The sequence below is a fragment of the Dunckerocampus dactyliophorus genome, chromosome 14 (genome assembly GCF_027744805.1).
Source record: "Dunckerocampus dactyliophorus isolate RoL2022-P2 chromosome 14, RoL_Ddac_1.1, whole genome shotgun sequence".
Lineage (NCBI taxonomy): Eukaryota > Metazoa > Chordata > Actinopteri > Syngnathiformes > Syngnathidae > Dunckerocampus > Dunckerocampus dactyliophorus.
In genome coordinates this window covers 2,907,771-2,929,836 of record NC_072832.1, presented here as the reverse complement: position 1 = coordinate 2,929,836, position 22,066 = coordinate 2,907,771, and the positions used below count along the sequence as shown (strand labels likewise).

Here is a 22,066-nt window from a genome sequence, read left to right as displayed (position 1 = left end):
GTTCGAGCGGGAGAGAATTAGTCAGGGATCAGATGTGAGATTGATTCGAGTGCTTCGGGAGGAGGCGCTGACTTCTCGTAGCGAGGCCATTTATAACGCGAGCGACGAACTCAAAAAGAAATCTCCCGCAGAGCGTGAGAATTGTGGCCAAGGTTGCCGTCGGTGACTGATCGCGGGGGGGAAAAAAAAACAACGACAAGAGCGGAGGCCCTTGACGGGTAACGACTCGCTCTCTTTTGTGCGCTTCACACTGAGTTACTTGACTCCCGTCTCAATGAATCCCTCAGTGGCGTCTGAAGGACCATATCGCCGCTGACTAACTTGTCAAGTCGTTTCACCATGAAAGGGAAGGTGTGCGTGACCTTCTGCTGATTAGCTTTCCATCAAATGAGGGAAAATGAGAAGTTGTGAGAGTAGAAAAGTCAATAACCACAGTTATCAAGATTATTTTCATCAGAGAAGGATTTCTACTCAACACACACACGAGTAAGGTCACATTCATTATAGTGTTGCTGCTCTATATCGGTCATTAAGCATTCGTGTTTGTTAAGAGGACATAAAACAACATTAGTTGTTAGTATTTGTTAGTTAGTTAGTATTATTAGTATTGCTACTAGTAGTACTAAGTACTGTGTTGTTCTTATCATTATTATGTTGTATGAGATCATTTCTCCTTGACATAGGAAGAAGACATTTTATGAACAAAATATATTACAGTACTTTTTGTATTCATTTTAATGACTTAGTAATAGAATAGGTATTATTATCAGTTATCAGTTTTTGTACAATTGGATGCTAATGCCTACATTAGCTGTAATTGCTCTTATCATTATTATGTCGCATTGCATCATTTCTCTTTGACGTGGGAGGAACCCATTTGATAAAAACATATTGCATTTTTTTGTGTCCATTTAAAGTTAAAAATCGATTTCTCGTGTACAATGAAGCCATGTTATTGTTGTAAGAGCAGCAGTGATGACTTTAAACAGACTCATCTCGGTGTTGAGCAAACACGGCCTTAAAGCGTCGCCACGTCTCGGGCTTTTCCGCTCCGATTGCTATGCGGCTTGACAGCTCAGTAAGAACCTCTGAGCCCTTTCATCATGATACGCTAGTTTCTGCACCAGCACTCCACACCGAGAGGGAGCTCCGCTACCGTTTGGGCTCCAGATGGAGACCAGCGCTGAGAAACAGGCTCTCATTATCATCACATGGAAAAGAGTCCCATCCAAAAGTCAATAACAAAATGCGACAGCCCGCTCTGTGCTTCATGCTCTTGGCTTGGCTGGATTACGGTGACTGTTGCTCGGTTCACTGGTCGGGCTGAGACGGCTGCTGCGTGGGTAGGAACCAGAACCAGAAAAACCTCCGATGACTTCATGAGCAACCGCTTTAAGAAACAAGCTGCTCACTTCCAATGCGGGTCCATAATGACTATTGGACTCTGGTCTTGACCCTGCACAAACATGGTCGACTGCTCAGGGTAACTGGCTGCCGTTCCAAAAGTTAGACTGGATTTTCACTGCAGGTCTAAATGCCCAGTTCTGATTTTGTCCCTACAGTGTATGTGATTTTCAGCCTCTATTTTTGTTGTTTAGGTTGACATGTGCGTATACATGATTTACCTGCCCCGTTGACTCATGCGTGACCTGCAGTGACAGTGTACACAAAAGTGATTACACCCCACACAGTCATTTTCAGTAATAGTAAATATACAGTGTAGAGCCATACAAGCTGTGCACTGACTACTCTAAACTAGATCCAAGTTGACTGTCTATAATATTGGCCCTTGAGAAGATATACTGCAATAAAAATGCATGCTGAAATGTGAGGGCTGTGCTGACTTTGGTCAGACAGTACTTGTTTATGTGCACGTCTGCAGTGCAGCATACATGTTCTGGAAAACTGCCACATAAGTCAGTTTGTTCTGCTTTTCTGTGAGCGTGAGATGAAGAGTTCAAGCATCGCAGCTGGTGAGTCTCCAGATGTCACACGCACTGAGAGAGAATTGGATTCCGAAACAGGAGGGCAAAGGTTAGGTTATGATATGCTTTCACTTTCACTAAGAGACAAGCCTTCACACTCACACTCACACCGAGGGCCAATTTCAGACTCTTCCATGCATGTTTGTTGGATGTGGGAGGATGCAGAGAACCCACGCAGACAACATAAATATAACATAACAGAAATCCTAAATCCACATTTACATCAGCATTTTCTGTTCATGATTTATTTAACACTTTTTAAATTATTATTATTGTTATTATTATTATTAGGTGTACTCTGTGGCCTCTTCCCAAAACTTAAGGTTAACATTTTTCACATTTGTGATAGAAATTGATGCATTTTCCTTTTATTACAGTATATTATAATTTATTTGATTTTTATTTGATTTTTATTAATATTATTAGAATATGTATATTTTTTTGTTTATGTAAAACCATAAATCCACACGAGCATTTTTGGGTATTGAAGTTAATTTATTTAAAAAAATGTATTAGTATTTTTAATTCAGATTGATGCACTATTTCTATTATACATTTTTGAAAATTACCATTACTGTCATTATTTCAATATTTTAAATGTATTAGTATTAATATTGCCATTAGTATTAATATTTTATATTGTTAATGTTATATTTCAGTATTACAATATTAATATTATGTATTATACTATTAATTATTGTATTATTGTAATATTAATATTAATTAACACCTATTTAGTTTTAGAAAACTCCTAAATCCACAACAGCCTTTTAGGTCTATTTTTGGCCTTTTTCCCAAACTATCTCTCATGTTTATGGTGCACTAAAAACTGTAAATGAATACCTACACTCATAAAAACAGGCCCTCCTCACATCTTGTGCTTGGGGGAGGTAATAACACGGAAATATCACTAATAAATTTGCCCGTTTGAGAAGATTTTGTGTGGTGCTAATCGCATCATTTGTCACATGGCATTTAACTTGCTTTGTATAAGCAATATCTGTTTTACTGGAAGTGGGAGCCTCGGTGTCGCGATGCCAATGTCTTAGCGCCATGAATCATTCTCTTGCCAGAATGCATTCATTTCACTCCAGTCTGTGCGGGAAGGGAGGCAAATGTTGATGAAGTCACAAATCATGTTTGTACTTTGTCAAAAAGTCTTCAAGCTAATGCCCGCTGCATTCAAAATAACACCACAGACAGTGTGGGCACATCAATTTACACTCGCTGTGTGTGTGCTACACTGAGAGGCTGCCACTGCTTCCGAGTTGATAAATGATTTAATTTCATGTTTGCTTCCGCACACGCTGAACGGTTTTATTCCAAAGAGAATGCAGCGGCGACCTCTTATTATCTACGCCACCTGAAATAGAACAAAAATGGAACAATATTGCATCCTATCTGTGACGGCGCGCTATCTCATATACTTTCTCCGCTTTAGTTTGGCCTGAGGAAATGTTAGATGCATGTTGGACCGGGTCAAAAAAACTCATTTTAGCCTCTCTCTCTCTTGTCCTGAGCAGTTAAACGTCCACTCCATTAGAGCTCAAATACCCCTCCTGGTTAATACTGCAGTTAAACCTCCACTGTTAATCTACGCTACCAAATAATGTGAAGTCCATTCATTCGTCCCAGAGACATAAAACCCTGAACTGACTCTACTGTGCTGATTTAAGGAAGAGTGTAACATGTTTAACTGTTATGCAAGTGCGAAGAGATGTATTACACTGTATAACATACAGTATAACTAAATACAAGTAAAATAAAGGAAAGACACGTCATGGAGAAGAAGCAGGAGGGCATTTACAGAGTGATGCTGTCACCTAGTGGCCTTTTATTGGTACTTCTACTATTAAGTAATCAGATTATTGATTGTACTCTTTTGCTGTACCACAGCAAGGTCCATTCCTGGTTCTATGGCATGACACGTTTCCTTGTTGGCATCATTGCAAGCCTTCAGTCGCGGCATCCCCATAAAATAACAGAGACAAAGCAAAACACACTTGCAGATCGGATGTCTTGGCATCGTAGGGTCCATTTCTGTTTCTATGGCTATCGTCACACTTGCCCTTGTTGCCATCACTGGCACCCTTCTGTGGTGGCATCCCCAAAAAGCCAAAGAAAAAGCAAAAGATAATTTGTGGATCGATTGTCTCGCCACAGCGAGGTCCATTTCTGTTTCTATGTTTATCGTCACACTTGCCCTTGTTGCCATCACCGGCACCCTTCTGTGGTGGCATCCCAAAAAAGCAGAAAAGAGAAAGCAAAACACACTTGTCGATCAGTTGTCCTGCCACAGTAAGACCTCTGCCTCTATGGCTATCATCACTTGTGCTCGTTGCCATCACTGGCAGCTTTCTGTGAGCTTCTGAGGCATACCAGAATATTTTTTGATGACCTGTATTGATTTGTATTGATGATATTTTTCATGTATTTACACATGAAAAAGCATGATTCATCCTAGTTCTTGGAGACTTTGTGAGTGCGTAGGATCTCCATGTAGTGGAGCCCTCTGGTGCACAACTCCCTCAGTTTGAAGGGGGTGCTTGCAAACCCACACAAACACGGTTATGACTTCCCCGTCCGCCTGCAGTCTTATCTGCCGCTGTCGTGAGGAAAACAGGAAGACGGGAACACTGTGTTGTGTTTTTGTCACGAGCCTGTGGGCCCCTTGGAGTGAATCCTGAAAATACTGTGCAGGTGTCTTAATGGCATCATTTATTGCGCACATTTCATGTTTGTATTATTTGCTTTAAAGCGTCATCCGCCTAAAAATAGCTGAAAGAGAAGTCAGGTGTGAGGGGGTTGAAATTGCATTTCACGTGGAGATTTTTAAACACATCTCTGCAGCCACAGCCGAGGCGAGGATTTATCTGGCAACCTTTGGAATTATGAGTACGCTTTCTCTGTCTGATTGATTCCGTTCTCAAAATGAGTATAAATGACTTTCAATGAGTAAAACTTGAAGGATAATACAGCCTGAACGGCATATGCTTATGATATAGTGTAATACACCGTAAATACTGCATATGGTACCCTGCAAATGTGCCTTTACAGCAAGGATATGATGTCGATTCCAACCCTCGGTCTTCTGACCAACATAAATGAAACCATGACTTCTTCATCGCATTATTGATACAAGCGAAAGATTATTCATGTTCATATCTCTGCTTTTGTCCACTAGACATCCGCGGTCTGCAAAGCTTCATGGACCAGGCTTCTCGACTGGGCCTGGACGTGTCCCTGCAGCGGGTGGACCGCAACGTCAGCCAGGTCTTCACCGACCTCTTCAGCACACTGCGGACCGAGGAGCTCAACCGATACCGGGACACGCTGCGGCGGGCCGTGCTGCTCATGAGTCCCCGCGGAGCACAGGTGTTCATCCACCAGGTAGGATGCGTTATTGTTGCTATTGATGGACGCCGTCAGGTCTACCTGCAGGAGAGGTTGTCCTGTTCATGGACGTAGATGGTCTATTTAACAGATGAGCCATGAGTCAAAGATTGTCTACATAACAGCTGCATGATATCCTTATGCCTTGCAGAACCTTATTAATTCAGTCAATACCTACACTATAGAAACCAATGCACATCCTGTTCCTTTACCATTCCTGTCAAAGGGTGAGTAGTTTTATTTTATTTTACTTTTATTATGCAGTTTTTAGCTGCTGCAAATGCTGCAATTAACATCTCTATTCAATTCAAAAAGAAAAAACATTGGAAGCTGTGGCGATTGCGCGGAATGATACAGTACAGGGTAAATGGACTAGTTTGTCACGCGCAACACTGCATGAAAAGTGAGGTTCGACTGTCATTTTATTTGTCAGTTTAAACAGAATACAGTCATAATTGGCCCACGAGCCACCAATTGAATGGGTCACATCTACAGTAGCTATAAAAAACTGCCCAAGGAGATACACTGCATTGCCGTTACTGTTTAATTTCCCTTGCAGTCGAGGTTTCAAAGCAAACTGTGGAGATAAATCCAAATAAAAAATGTATCAGTGGTTTTGCTGCTGGAGGAGGTGTCTGGCACCACTAAAACACACACATGAAGGTTGTAAACATCTCTTCACATTGCTTTTTATTGCATTCCGAGCTTACTTACTTACATCTCAGAAGCCCCGCAGTATCAGGGACAATCTGTCTGGGATGTGCGGCAATGTACCGCACTGCTGCGGCATGCAATACGTAACGCAACACTGGATTACTGTCTTGAACGCGAAGAACTGTAACATGCTCTAAGCCTGCTCTCACAAAAATGTACTAGGATTTACTTGGAGTGCTCCAAAGGTTGTACAATACGGAGTTCAACAGACTGTATTCTGGAAAAGTATATGTAGTTTTATTTTATGTTTATTTCCATTATTTATTATTTTATTTATTATTACTTATTTTAGTTTTATAGTGCTTCGGATTTTTGCACATTCACTCTATCATGTTTTGTCCAAAATATATTATTGAATAAATAATGCTGTTTCTTGGTATAATATTAGTCCACAAGTGTGCTTATTTAAGCAAATTGTACGCATTTTTGGCCCAAATTAAGCATAAAAATGATTAAATGAGCTAAAATGCAAATATAAGGCATTCGGAAAATACATTCAGATGTTGTGATATGTAGTATTCTACGCTGGTCAGTAGGTGTCAGTAATGATGAGAATAGCCTCTGCAGGAAGTACTCTACAGAAACTGGAAGTATAAAAAAGGGAACAACAGGGAACTGCTAATGTGTGAGAATATATTATGTCTTATGTATGCCTTATATGTCTTAATTTATCTTATTATGTCTACTGTATTGGGTAATACGAGTGTAAAGGTGCCTATAGGGGTGTTGTTTCATGCCTAGAGTGCTCTAATAATGTTAAAAACAGTATTTAGATGGTTGTAAACAAAAATATTCCATTTGTAACGAAATTCACTCATCATTCTGGAACCAAAAGTGAATACTGTATTGGGGAGTTAGGGAGCGACTTAATGAACTCATAAAACCTGTCATGTTTGTGCACCTAAGTGCTTTTTTTTGTGCACATGCTGGCTACAATACGGCACGAGTCAAGGACGCACAGAGCCATCTTGAAAATGCCACTTCACGGCGCTGTTAAGAGGCTGGCGTGACTCTGCTGAGAGGTCGCCTCACATGAGAGGTGCGCAAAGGCGTAGGGGGTGTCAAGGAGGGAGGCCAGACATGAGCTGACACCAGACGCCACACCCACTCAGGGGCAATGTGAGCGGAAAGGCGATGTGGCAAGTGTCTGGATGCTGTGCGTCCAGCGCGTGAGGTGAGGATGGCGTGCTTCAAAATATGAGAGGACAGAAGAAGAAGGAAAAAAAAGGTGTGTTGTAAAAATACATGAAAGGATGATGTCATGCTAGTGAGGGGGTTATGCACTCCAGATGATGAATCAAGTCATGGTACGGTTGCTGACCGCAATAAGTGAATTTCCGTACAGTAGGATTCCTTGTGTACATATAAAATAACTGTATATAAATACTATAGACGGTTTTTAATATTACTGGAGCCCTCTAGACATGAAATACCCCCCCATAGTCACCTTTACACGCATGTTTTTGGTTAAATACGATTTTTGTGTGTGGTCATTCACATTCCAAACAAATGCAACTTGTTAACGTGGTGTGATTTACAATACAGATATAGATTTACAATATAGCCAAGCTAATAAGCTAGCAAAATCCTACATCTAAAGTATCAAAAGTATCAATATTTTGATTTGAAAATCGACATTAGAGCATGAAGAGATGGTATCAAAGTGTTGATATGCCAGTATCGATCCGCACATTACTAGCATGCGCTCCTTAACGTGTTTGTAGTAATTTCAAGTTTTTTGTGCAATATTTTCTCAACCAAATGATTCCGTGAGGGAGATTAAGAAGAAAGAATTGTGGCTGTGGAAGTTTGTAGACAACTTGCTGCCACGTGTGATCCAAGGTGCGTGGGGGTGCACTGCTGTCTGAGGCAGGCTGGCGAGACATATTCATTGACAAGAGCTGCTTCACGAATACCTTTTGAAAATCATTTTTGGATGAGAAGAAGAACTTTTGCCTACATCGTTGAGTACCATCCCGAAAACGTAAGCGGTTTGACGCATGCGCGAGATCTACGTCACTTCCTCTAGCAAATTTTTCCAGCAGTGCTTCTGCGACATCACGTGCTGTGGTAGCTACCATTTTTTAAATGTATGAACATAAGTTGTTGTTTTATTAGTGATTATTATTAAAAGGCTTCGTTAGCATGCGGATGTTTCTATCGTCCTATGACCCCCACCAAGACAGAGCTACTAACGTACGTAGCGCGTAGCGCAGGCGTAAACGTCATATCCGGTTAAGTAAAACAAACCTAAACAAACAGAATAAAACACATGAAATGCAGTTACTGTATATTTGATTGGAAACAACCACAATTGAGTGCAATGATGGATGAATGTACTGTAGAGGATTCAGATCGAGGTTTTTTCGAAAAGGAGAAATACCATCCATCCAAGCATATCTTCCTAGCAAATGCTTTTGTCTGTATTTTTCCAGTGGTGAACCAAACTCAATATAGAACCAGGAAAACAGGGCTTATAAATTATCACAATAATAATACCATGGATATGACATAAGAAAAAAAAAGATCAATTATGCTGTAATTTTTGGATGCGTGTAGGTGGGGTGACGTATATTGCTGCTGTAAAATAGGTCATTGGGTGACGTACATTACACATGACTAACATGTGAGTGCCAAAAAATAGGCCGCCCGGATGTAGGTGCGTTCTGCACACACGTAGAAACCGATTTGCACAGTGACAGGTACCTTTAAAGCCTCGGTAAGCACGGGAATACACGCCTTTCGATGTCGTATAGCTCGGATTTATGCGACCTGACCGTTCATACTGCAGTCGCATCGCATACATATCGGATTTATGTCCATACTGGTTTCTACTGTATTATTATTTTATGTGTGTGTTGCTTTTAATTGGGTCTATGTACAGCGCCCTTGGGTTACTTGAAAGGTACTTACAAATAAAATGCATTATTATTATTATTATTATTATTATTATTATTATTATTATTATTATTATTATTATTACTATTATTATGATTATTATTATACGACTGAGGCCTGAGTCGCATTTAAAAAACTCGGATACAGGTGACATATGAGCAAATTGACCAGCTGTGTGAACGTAGCCTATGACATTTCCTGCAAGACACCAAATTGTGCCACATTGCATGCATCTGTTAACATCCAATCAGGTTAAAGAACAAACAACGAGTGTGTGTCTTACATTTGTGTGAGCAGACTGCTGGAGTGATTAACACCGGGATGAGTCAAGAGAATTTGATTTGCATTTTCAGTGGTGGTATTTTATTTGGTAAATACTTAACAGTGCTTATGACTTGTAAGGACTCGAAAACTTGACTTGGACTTGCATGTCTTTACTTGAGACTTGAGATTAAAGACTCGAGACTTGCAAAACACTGACCTTCTCCCACCTCTGCGTAAAAGTGATGAATGGTAATTGAATAAAATGTGAAAAGGGGATGTAATGAAGCCGAAAAGTCGGGATAGAGTACAATCCCGGAGGCCGTCGTCATGTCTCATCTGTAATTAATTTTAGAGATGAGACTTCCAGCAAGTTGCCGTCCTCCACTCCAAATATCCGAACCCTCCACCTGAGGAGCGTCTCAGGTGTGGCTCTCTGACAACAGCTAAACAGATATTAATGAAGCTCAGATGGATTATCAAAGCGTGGCAGCACAGCGAATCATTTAACATATTCATAGTCATGAAACGTGACGCCGGGGTTTATTACCCGGGACGCCTCAGATGAATTCTAAAGAGGGGAAAGATAAAGAATGTAAACGGGCAGATTAAACGCAACTTTGGGAGGGGAAGTCAAAAAAGCAGAGAGTGTAAAAGCTGTGTAGTGCAAGAAAAGCTCAAAGACAGGTCATTAATAAAAAAAAGTAGCGAGTGAGTTCAAACGCTGATTGATGTCTTTGTAAGGGCTTCACTTCCATAGTCATGCAGGGCCGCTATTCGCTACTTGTGAATTTGACTTTTGTACTGCTCTGTTAGCTAGGCAGGATGCAGGAACAAACATTGCGTCATGTCAAGGAACACCACACACATGGCTGACACGCTGTGCGAAAAATGCTATTTCCACCACAAAAACTCAATTTCAACAGGACAGACCGGGTGTTTTATTTGCATTGATGTTGGCTGACTGCCAAGCAGTTTTTCCCATGGTAAAGTCAATTGATGTGTTCCGGGGTCAACCTGTGACCCCCGTGAAACCTTTATTAACTGTGCAAACAGACTCATTTTCAGAGAATAAAATAAAAATATTAAGATAAAGCAGTTGTAATCAAATAAGAAAAAAGGTTGCAATTTTACGGGGAAAAATGTAACCATGTCATTTTCGTAGCGTTTCACCGATATCACAAAGCTGAAATGCAGGTTTTTGTTGAAGTACATATAACTTCTCAGCATGTCTACATGGGTTGCTTTACAAAATATCACACGCATGCTTTTATTGTTGAGGACACATGTGTCAAACTCGTGCCCTGGACGAGGTTTTCTCTCCAACCAGCTTCTTCAGCAGGTGATTTCAGGTGTTGATCATTAAAATCACCTGCTTTAGTGACTGGCTGGAAAGAAAACCTGCAGTGTCTCGGCCCTCCATGGCACGAGTTTGACACCCCTGGTTTAGGATTTGGCCCTCGCTGCAAAAAAGCTGGTTTCAGGTTTGTTTTTTATGTTTTTTTTTGTGCATTTAAACATACGTGTGTGTGTGGAGTGGGGGCGGGGTGGGTGGCAGATTTTGAAGCTATGCTAATATTGAAGGTTTAACACTTCAAATGAAGACTATGAGGGTCTGGGCCTGTGACAGAGACCCTGACTTGCTGAAAGCCACATGTATTGTGTCACATCTACGTACGGTATTCTTCTTAGCATATAGGACTCCATAAAAACATGATAGAATCCAATTAAGGGTTTTTGACAGCCGTGAGACGTCCCCGTGTCCCCCATAGGTGTGATAGCTGCTCCTGTCATGTGCATCATGCAAATTCACACATCCAGGTAGTTTGAAAGTTAATTACTTGCGCATGTCTGCTGCAGTGACAGTTAAAAGGACTCTCCTCTCATTGCACCAATAAAAGTACTGACAATACTTTTCTACTGAGACTAAACCGGCGCCTTGCTCTGTGTTATTGTTCATTTTAAATGTCATTCAAATAAAATTAAAAAAACGTCTCAGACGTGTCGCTCAGCAGCATTGGTTAACCCTGCACCTGTAGAGCGTAAAAACAGTGAACTCAGCGAGAGAAGAAGAGTATTGTTTTGTATCACAGGTGTATAGTATGCAGTGGTAGCCTGTGGTGGTACAGTACCAGAGTAACTTTAGGACATCTGGTCTGGTGCTAGCAGCTTGCTGCTGTTTTACTTGCGCCTTTTATAGAGTGCCGCACTGCTGGTCGTTTCTCAGTATGTGACTTTATGGAGCGTCCTGGCCAACAGATGTATTTCTCTTAAAGGGAATGAGACATGCAATCACTAAGAAAATATTACATACTGATTGTAAACTCCTTCACGGCCTCTTCAGCGTAACAATGCGGGGCCCGCTTTTATCCACTTATTCAATTCAATTCAACGCCAGTTCAATACGTCTGGCTTCACGGTGTGAAATATTTGACTATAAGGACGTCCTTTCATTCCGATATTCCACACTTTTCTGGTTGGAATTGCAGCAAAGAGAAATTAGGGCGCCCCATTGCAAATAACATTTGTGGCAAAAATTTGTATCATCATAAGACAGTCTTAGTGTAAGGAACCAATAGGAGGAGGGCGTTGGCACACCAATTCCGCCCACTCTTACTGTATTTAAGGCCTAGGCTACCAGCACTTGTTAGTTCGCTGACGAAGCTCTTTGGATGAGGAGCGAAACGTCCGACACCTTCTTCACAGAGGTACAGATGACGTCTCAAGAAGCCTTTCCCATCATAAGACAAATACCCAATGACTTCCTGTCAAGTGGTTGCTCAGTCCCGCCTTTGCTCCTTGCAATGACGTTTTGCTTGATGGCAGCCATGTTTTTTAACCAGTCCATCCATCTACCACTTATACGAGGTCGGGTTACGAGGGCAGCAGCCTAAGCAGGGAAGCCCAGACTTCCCTCTCCCCGGCCACTTGGTTCAAATTAATTGCAATAAACAAGGGACGACTGTGTGATATACATTTTAAATTTAGATTTAACTGTAGTTTGTGCAGGCCTGGGGGTAAGAACGACTCAAACACGTTTGGATTTGACAAACTGTACCTGTAGATTTGTCCTAATTAAATATCATGACGTCACTACTATTAACAAAACATTTTAAAAAATAGCGGCAACTCAGAAGTACAAACGGTTTTAATAGCCAACAAAAGCCAGTATCTTCAACCATGGTAAAGAACTGGTTGTCCACCACCATCATACAGTATCTGTGATGATATCACAGATCACTTTAGCCCTTGGGTCGTCCCTGGCAAACTTTTTGCACTTTTCAAACGCCGCAGTGATAGGAACAAGCCCCGGGCGTTGTAGCTATGCTGGTGTTTCAGGTGGTTGATAAGGTTTAATGTGTTGAAGCTTTTTTCTGTCACCACGGCATTTGGTACAACCAGCACACAAAATGTCTGTTTGTTTCCAAGTGAGCTCAGGGGAAGTTGCGACAGGCAGGAGAAAAAAGGAGAGCTTGATTTTCTCCCCTGTACAGTACGGGTAATCTCGCCTCATTAGACCGTGTTTTTTAAATCATCGGTTATCAGAGTTGCTTTTCAATGTTATTGGATTTCTCGGCATGACTTCATAATTCCTTATATCAGCTCGACCGATAATTATCAGTGCACCCCTAGAAAAAAGTCATTTTTGGAAGGGAAAAAAACTACTTAGATAAAATCAAAGACAAAAGACAGAGGCAGTTTGGCGCCCCCTGCATGTTTGCGTCTACATTACAATTCACTAGATCCCCAAACGACCCTGTCGCTTTCAGACTATTTTACAGAGACAAAACTGTAGCGCAGCATGACGGCCACATTTGTGGGGAGTTTTGACATCGAATTTAGTGACACCTATACTGCTAAAATAGTCCTTTGGGGTTTTTTGGGGTTTTTTTTATAAATGTATTAGACCTCCCTCTATATTTGTGCTCTGAAACCAACACCTCTTAGTGTCATGACTGCCAATGGCTGTCAGTTAAAGAGCAGCGTGAGCTGACACGCTGTCATACAGTGCATATATTGTATTTTTTAGCTTTTGTCAGGGTGAATAGACTCAACCTGTACTGCAACAAGCCACTCAAGTCCAGAGTCTTGCATGGGCCCACATTTAAAAATCCAGAACCATCCCACCCGTCAGAGGGAATGGGGGGATGGGCTGCGTCCTACTGAGTACGTTTACATGCGGTCAAATAACCCTATTAGAACCGGAATATTAGCAATAATCCGGTCGCGCACGGCCATGTAAACACCAATAACCCCTTAGAAAAGCGGAATATGCTCATTTTATGGTTTTTAAAAACCAGAATATTACCCCTGGCTGGGTCATGTATACGCCTATTGGGATATCCCAATCAAAAGGAACATTAATTTGTGTTCTGTGCATGTTCTGTTTGAAAGGAATCTTGTGTGTTTGGTAGGAACTACTTGTAAACAGGGCGACACGCAAAACCCCACACTTTCGAGCGAGGAGACAACAAGCCGCCTCGTTAGTGTGGTGAAAGACAGGAACATTATGCCTTTTATAGACGGTAGAATGTACCGCGATAGCGAAATCTATCAGAAGGTGAGTGAGAAATTACACGGAGCAGGGTTTGTATGAACGCATCTTCATCCAAAGTGACCGGGGGGCTCTGGTGAAAACGGGCAGCGCAGCACACAGCACAGCTCCGGCTCCATTTCCTATTTCTTCACGTTCTCGCCTTCCATTAATGAAGGAAGTGAGGCTGGTGGTGGGTCAGTGCCAACACCAAAGCGCAACCAAAGGCCACTGCCCAGCGCTGTTGTTTTTGGACAGAGGAAGAAGCATAATATAGCGAGGTTTGAGGTGCTCAATTAAGCGTTTAAACTTGATATTACACACCACAGGGGCTGGTCATCTTTTCTGTTATAGCTAATGACTTGTTGCCATCCTGTGGGAGTTTCCTGTGTAACGCTGCTTCAATTGCTCAATGAGTTTGGTCGTATTAAATTCCCCGATTCTGAAACTTGTACTCAGCTGCAACGTCTTTTTCGGACTTTAATGGACACACGGCCGACATCACTTCGACTCCATGCTTAACATGTTAGCAAACACTGTTGTTGTGATCATGTGGGCTCTATGTGATGCTGGGTGGAGTCTGGAATCGACTGCTTGTATCAGAGTGCCAGTATTGGAGATTTTAGATGCAGGCCGATGTAATCGGCCCAATAGCTGGGTCGGGTGGACATGTTTCCCTGTTGCCCCCTGCATAGCGGAGTATGAATGAGCATGGGTCATGTTTGGCAGGCCAAATGACAAGCTTTGGTGGGACGAATGTGGCCCGCGGCCCGCCTATTGATGGCCGCTGCCTTATCAGCTCTTGACAGCTGCCTTCCATTTAATCTCTCTTTTGCCTTCATTTAGTCCATGCCTCAGGTTGAAAGCACTAATGTAGAAAAATTGATGGCCGTTGCCACTTAACTGTGCCGGAAGACAGGAGGGTGGCTGTGCAGTATTTAAACATGCTCTCACACAGAGGCGGATTTGTCTTAAAGGGACCTTTTTTGCCACACTTCAGTACACTTATTATTATTACTCTTTGCTATCTGATGCACCTTGGGATCTTATCAAAGCAATGGCACCGGTCCAGGACCATTTTTCACCCCCAGTACCTCTCTGCGGCTGCAGCTAATATCCCCCCTTGAGCTGACAGCAGCTTCATTTCCTGGATGCCATTTATCCCCCCCCCACCCCCCTGAAAAAAATTTGCAGCCGTTTTGTTACTCTGGCCTCCATTCAGGTAACTTTTCACCTAAATTTATGACCAATAACGTTAAATATCAAGCCTTTCATTAAAGCACGCTCTAAATATCCCAGCATGCATCACAGGTGTGTGTTGGCACAGACAAAATGAAGCTGGCCAAAGACAGCATGACTCATTAACCTGACACAGAAGAGAGGGAGGTGATGGTGTCAGGGAGGGTTGGCACAAATAACACACACTTTCCCTCCCCAGTAGGAGTGGATATGTCCTAGAAATGATGAGTAAATGTTAGGTACGCTTAATGCCGTAATTATAGGTGGGGTGTTTATTCATCTAACCTGCAAAGAGAACTGAACCTCAATGGGAAGCTGGCAATACTTTTTAACTTTAATAATGATTTGGAGTGCATGAGAAAAGTGGGAAGGAATGACGACATGTATTAACATGTAGTTTTCACAACACAGCGGCAACACAACCAATTTTGGAATTGCTGGGTTTCACGTGACGTCACATTGTTGGAACTCAAAAAATTGGAAATGTAGAAATAATTGCATCATAACAGAAAAGTATAGATCTAGATAGTTAGAGATTTTTTTTGTTTTTTCCAAACAAAAGACGGATTTCTCCTGAAAATGTCAAGTGGTGTAACCACAACATAAGGAAAAATATACAGTATGTAGTTTTTTTCCAGCTAAAATGCACGCATGAGGTGTACTTATAAAACAGCAACTTATTTTTAATATATCACTTGAAATTCCATTTTATTATTTTTGTAATTTTTATTAAAAAGTAATTTCCGGTGTATAGGCCGCTACTTTTTTCTTAAACTTTGGATCCTGTGGCTTACACAGCGGTGCGGCTAATTTATGACCATATTCTAAGCTTGTGACATCGCCTATACTTCAGAACTACTACTAGTCATACTCGGCACAGTATTTAGTATGTTGAGTAATCTGTGATCAATTCATCTGTCAAATTTGAATTTTTTTCCAATGTAACTAAACCACGGACACGTCATTGACCCAAATTTATATTGAGTATGGAATCTAAAGTCTCAAAAGATTTGGGATACATTTGTGTAAACTTAGAGGTATATTTTCCCCCAAATTTTGCCTGGGAAATTAGAAAGCTTGGTTTTGGATGTTCCGCTGCAAAGAGATTAGGGCATGAAGGCTAACGCTTGTTCTTGTTGTGGTAATTTTCTCACAAGAGAATGCTGATTTGATGGACTGTATATTTTTACAAGAAGCATTACTGTTCCTTCTGACCTTTATAATGCTGGAAATGAAAGGTCTTCACTGACGCCGGAACATCAGCGCTCAGGAGCGTGAGCGTCCATGTGAGGGATGATTATTAAAATGGACTAAAGCGTTCTTAACAGAAGAATAAGCTTAAACACCTCTTCTCCTCCTTGCCGCACTGCAGAAAGCAACACGTTCCCATTTGATTCTCCCTCTCCGTCTCTCATTTCATGTATTTATGGTCTGACATTGTTTGTGAACTTGTGGCCATCATTTTTTTATTTTTTATCTGGACCGCACAGCTGTTTGGAGACTGCAGCTTTGCACAGAAAAATGATGTCTGCCCTGTTGCATCTTCTCGACTTCACTTTGTCTGAGTGCAGTCATTAGTTGTCCAAATTGCAGCCTGGGGGCCATTTAGGGGCTAAGAAGATAAAAACCAAAAAACAGCCAGCCATAATGTAAAAATTAGCAGTAATTTTACAAGAATAAAGTCAAAATATTAAGAGAAAAAAGAAAAAAAAATCGCAATTTTATGAGACTAAAGTAATATTATGAGGAAAAATATCATTTTAGTAGCATAAAATTGAAATATTTAAAAAAGGTGCTTTTAAAAGTTGTAATATTATCAGAAATATACAGAACAACGAATAAAGTTGTTATTTTTGGAATTATGGGATTAAGTCATAATTATGAGTTGAAATCGTTGGAAAATTTAAAAAGTCGCAATTTTACGAGAATAAACTCATAATATGAAAAAATATATATCATTTTAGTAGCATAGAGTTAAAATATTAAAGAACAAATATGTTATTGTTTAAAAGTCGTAATATTATTAGAAAGAAAACAAAATAAATTAATTTCAGTCATTTTTAGACAAAAGAAACTTTACAAAGCTAAGTTTTTTTCATTTTTCAGTATGTGGCCCCTGGCGGAAAAAGTGTGAACACCCCTGCTCTAAGTCATGGTTTGGCCTCACGTGATTGGCTGAGAAGAGTAATGTAAAGCCAATCCCTGTCAAGTAAAATAGCTTGAGCCATTGAATGTTTAATTTTAAAAGCACAGGTAATTGCACAATATAATATAGTCAATATTTCCAAAAACCCTACCGAGGTGGAAGTTGCACTTCTATATTCCTCCACCCACCATTAATCATAACCACCACCTTGCACAAAACAAATAAAAACCCTACCGAGGTGGAAGTTGCACTTCTATATTCCTCCACCCACCATTAATCATAACCACCACCTTGCACAAGACAAATAAAAAGTCAAACAACACAAAGTCGAAGCCCAGAGTCAACTCGGTCATCTACATGCAACATTTGTGTCTTACAATGAATGCGGTCTCTCCCCTCCCGCCAATTCTTCATGATGGCCGCCACCTTGCACAAACGCAACTAAGCAGAATGACTCAAAATAATCCACAAAGTCAAAGCTCAAAGTCAACTGGATCATGCACATACACATCCAAAGTATGTTTGCTGATTATTCATGCCCAACCCAGTTATAAATGATAACCCCCGCCTGGCACAATAGAAATGAACAGAATGGCTGGAAATAATCCACAAAGTCAGGAGAGTTACAGTCATACAGAACTGTAAAAGTAAAAAATAATGAATTATACTGTATAGTGCTTTTCACGGCACCCAAAGTGCTTCGCAATGAAGTGAACCCATTATTCATTCACTCCTCAGGCACACACCGGTGGTGGTTGTCTACATCTGTAGCTACATCTGCCCTGGGGTAGTCTGATGGAAACGTTCATTCACACACCAGTGTGGGCAGCACTGGAGGCAAAGTGGGTGGAAGTGGGACACAACGACAGTGACAACATTCCGATTTCTGGACGACGTGCTTTGCCTCCCGAGCCACTGCCGCCCCTAGCATACGAACTCTTCATCCTCTGAGCGTGAACTCGTCCTCGCTCTCTGGAGCGGCAATAGCATGAAATGATGGCACACGTAAACAGAATGATGTTTACAGCAACATTCTTTACTGTCATGCAAGTGTAAAAATAAGTTCATAGCGACATTTTCTATTTTCTTTTATTGTTATGAGCTCCATGTTTTGGATTTTTGGTTTGCCACCTTCTATAGAGGCATGTGAAAGAACAGCATGTGCAAAAGCCAAAGAAAAAGCAAAACGCTGGATTCTTACAAATGAGATTCCTGGCTAGTTGTAATATTTTTGTGTCCAGGGTGCATCACTATGGATGTGTTCTGCAAGGTAGGAACCATTGTGTTGTTTAGGTTGCACTGGGACAAAGAAAGGTGTGGGAAAGACATCGTCTTTCACAGTCTAGATTGTAAAGTTATCAGCACGAACACACGGACCTGTAGTTTTGTCAAACCGCCGTCCTAGTCTATATAAAATCATGAGTATAGCTCTGTGGTCCACGTGGGGCCGTAGGTTCCTGGGACTCTATCAGCCCGCCGTGACCTCCGTGTTGGTCAAGCCAGAGGCGGCGAGGTGTGTGGAGTTTGTCTCGCTAACCATCTGCTCCCTCCTGGCTTTATACGAAGCCACCTCCAGGACCCCTGTCCTCCGCCCGCTGCACCCCAATTCCATTTCCCTCCCAATAACAGCATGACAAATTGAGGCTGCCAGAAGATGATCTATCATTGTCCTACATCTCATCCTCTTCGGCCCTCCTCCCTATCTCTCCTGCTCATTGTTTCTCTTTCCCCTTCTGTCCCCTTTACAGGACATTCCCTCATTTCCTCTGTGTATTTTTTTCACATCTTAATGGCCCCCTCTTTCTCTCTTTTACTATCTTCCTGCCCTTGTCTTTACTCTTCGTTAACCTCGCCCCTCTTTTGTCAATGTCTCCATTTCTCTTTAGCCTCTCGGTATACTGTTTGCTTGTCTCCCAGCCCTTGAAACAGGATGCTAATGGCAATCGTTTAGTTCCTTTCAGACATGCGTAACAAAGTTACTTTCAAGTACATCACATGTTTAACGGTTAGTGGATCTGTGGATAAGTTATTAATAAAAGAATAAAGACAAGAAGGAGTAAAAGTTAACAGTCATAAGCGATACCTTGATTACATAACAACAGAGAAGAAATACACGAGTAAAAAGCTGGCATTGCAGTGACTGAATGCTGGATATTTAATGCAAATGATATCAGACACCGTGGAATTCATTAGATAATCATGAATGAATGATTTCAGGGGTAAATGATATCAGACACAGCGGTATCCATTTGTTAATAATGAATGAAGGGAATCAGGAACACATGATATCAGACACAGCAGTTTTCACTAGAGTGGTATGCATTAGATGATAATGAACAAATGACTTCAGGAATAAATAACATCCGACACAACGACATTCATTAGGTAATAATGAATGAAGGAATCCAGGAATAAATGATATCAGACACAGCGGTATTCATAAGATAATAATGAATAAATTCATCCAGGAAGAAATGATATCCAGGAAGAAATGATATCCGACATAGCATTTTAATAAGATAATAAGGAATGAATTAATCCAGGAATAAATGATATCAGACACAGCGGTTTTCATTAACTGATAAAGAATGAATTAATCCAGGAATAAACGATATCAGACACAGCGGTATTCATTAACTAATAAAGAATGAATTGATCCGGGAATAAATGATATCAGACACAGCGGTATTCATGAAATAAATATTAATAAATTAATTCAGGAATAAATGCAACACAAAGTGCTCTACAGCGTTAAAACAATAACGCTGAATACAACACTAAAACACTAAAAACAATATCCGATACCCCCTCCCCCCGCCTCCAGACATTACACCCATCACCACACACACACACACACACACACACACACACACACACACACACATTGACACTTACACACACATGCATGTACAGTATGTATGGCTGAGCACAGAGGAAGCAGTTAGCATGCTGATATGCAAACGTGTTTAGTGTTTAGTGTACATGCATACAGATGTGTTGACAGTTTTTCCCTGAGGTTGTGTTACTCGTCTGTTGTTCGAAAACATGTCGTACTTTATCTGGGAGCAGGTTGTTGTTGAAAATGTACCATTGCATTTTGTGATGCTATACTATACGGTGCATCATGGTCCAAATGAGAGCACTTGAGACCATTTTTGTCGCTGACACTCTTCTGTTTTCAGTCGGAAAAAGTCACTCGAGGATGTGTTGTTTATTTATTTTATTTTTTATACAACACCATCAATCCAACCACTGGCTACCAGGAGTGTAATTACCACAGAGCGTGGAGAAACAGTAATTGCTTTGTGTGATGAATAAATCCAAGGTATGGACAGATACAGTGTAGTGTGTATGTTAGGCAAAGTCTAAATAAAACAAAATGTCTTTTCACAGTTCAGAGGAGGCTTGAATAATCAAGAGATATTGTTTTGCACCCAAAGACTGGTATTAAAAGCTGGCAAGCCTTTCACTTGATGGATGGCGCTGGCTCCCGCAAGAATGAATCACAGGCTAATGTTAAAGGGCTTTTTATAAATAATTCGCCTTTACATTACCTGTGCTGGGGAATTAAAACTGTAAGGTGACGACGCGTCACCTTACATCAGTTACAATAGCGCACAAAAGTCTCACATTTCAGAAAGGAGTAGTAGAAAGCAATCTTGGATACACAGTGGAGTGGTCAATGTACAGCTTACAGTATATGGTAGCCTTTATTGTCTAAATAGCAACACAACTGAATAGCAAGATAATTGTGTCTTGCTTACAGTCAAGCATGGTGGTTGTATCCGTCATGAGGCTGCATGAGTGACGCCGGCACAGAGGAGCTCCTGTTTCTGGCAACAATCTGTGCTCAAGCCTGTGGACGGAAAATGAGTCAACATACAGTTAAGTGGTGTCATGGTCTCGGGCTGCAAGAGTGCTGCCGACTTTGGGGGAGCTGTGGTTAACTGAGGAAAACATGGGTTCAGGGATTTTACCTGAAGTTTGAGCTTTGGTTTCCCAGGCTCTCCCAAGCTTCATTGGCTGTCTGCATTTGCCTGCAACCCACAGTGTTGAAGTTCTAACAAAAAAATGTGGACCACAATTCAAAAAGAAGCGCACAACAAGTTACACACCCTTTAGAATTTTTGGATTTTGCGATCGGGTCTTATTGACCCAAATTCAACCAATTCCCACTTTGCAACTTTGTCCAATCCCCGCAACTTCCCTGCACATTTTGGCCAATCTTGTGACATGGGATCGATTTAGATTAGATTTAGTTAGATTTTATACAATAAAAAAACATATATATACAGGTATATATATATATATATATATATATATATATATATAAATGATTTCTGGAATAAATCACATGCTTCTGTTGCCTTACATGGGTAGGCCTACATCTAAAATTGGAATATCATGAAAAACTTTAATATTTTTGTCACTCATTTCAGAAATGAAACACATTATAAAGATATTCATTACACAGCGTGAACAAATTAAATCCTTTATTTCTAAGTTTGATGATTATTGCATACCAGGGGTGTCACAAGATCTCGCGAGATTAAAACATGACAAGATTTATCGTTCTGAAAAAAGGATTTATCGTTAATTAAAAAGGCACTTTAATTAATTAATCACACAATAAAGGAAAATCAACTCAATAATTTTGCCGGGCTCAATATGTTGCCATGTGCAAGGGTGTTTGTTTTTCTCCCTCCGTGCATGGCTTTCAGCACCTTGACGCGTTTGTTCCATAGAACAACGGCTTGAACGGAGTGAGCCCTTTTGTCAGGCGTACAGTCTCTTTGTCTCGGTGGGTGGAGGCGGGTCTGGTAGCATACACACACAGTGTAGGAGAGTGTAGCCTCGTTTGGACCAATGCAAGGTAGTAGAAATGAAATTGGTAGA

At 40.9% G+C, this 22,066-nt stretch overlaps 1 protein-coding gene across 7 annotated transcripts in view; it reads left to right on the top strand.

Moving 5' to 3' along the window:
* Positions 1–22,066, top strand: part of grid1a (glutamate receptor, ionotropic, delta 1a) — a 342,967-nt gene that overhangs the window by 180,696 nt on the left and 140,205 nt on the right. For all 7 annotated transcript variants that reach the window (XR_008573689.1, XR_008573690.1, XR_008573691.1 and 4 more), the window contains exon 4: positions 5,170–5,375. Coding sequence is in view for 2 of the 7 variants with exons in the window: in XM_054799052.1 (XP_054655027.1) it covers positions 5,170–5,375 (206 nt within the window). In the remaining 5 variants the exon portion in view is untranslated. The remainder of the gene's footprint in view (positions 1–5,169; positions 5,376–22,066) is intronic.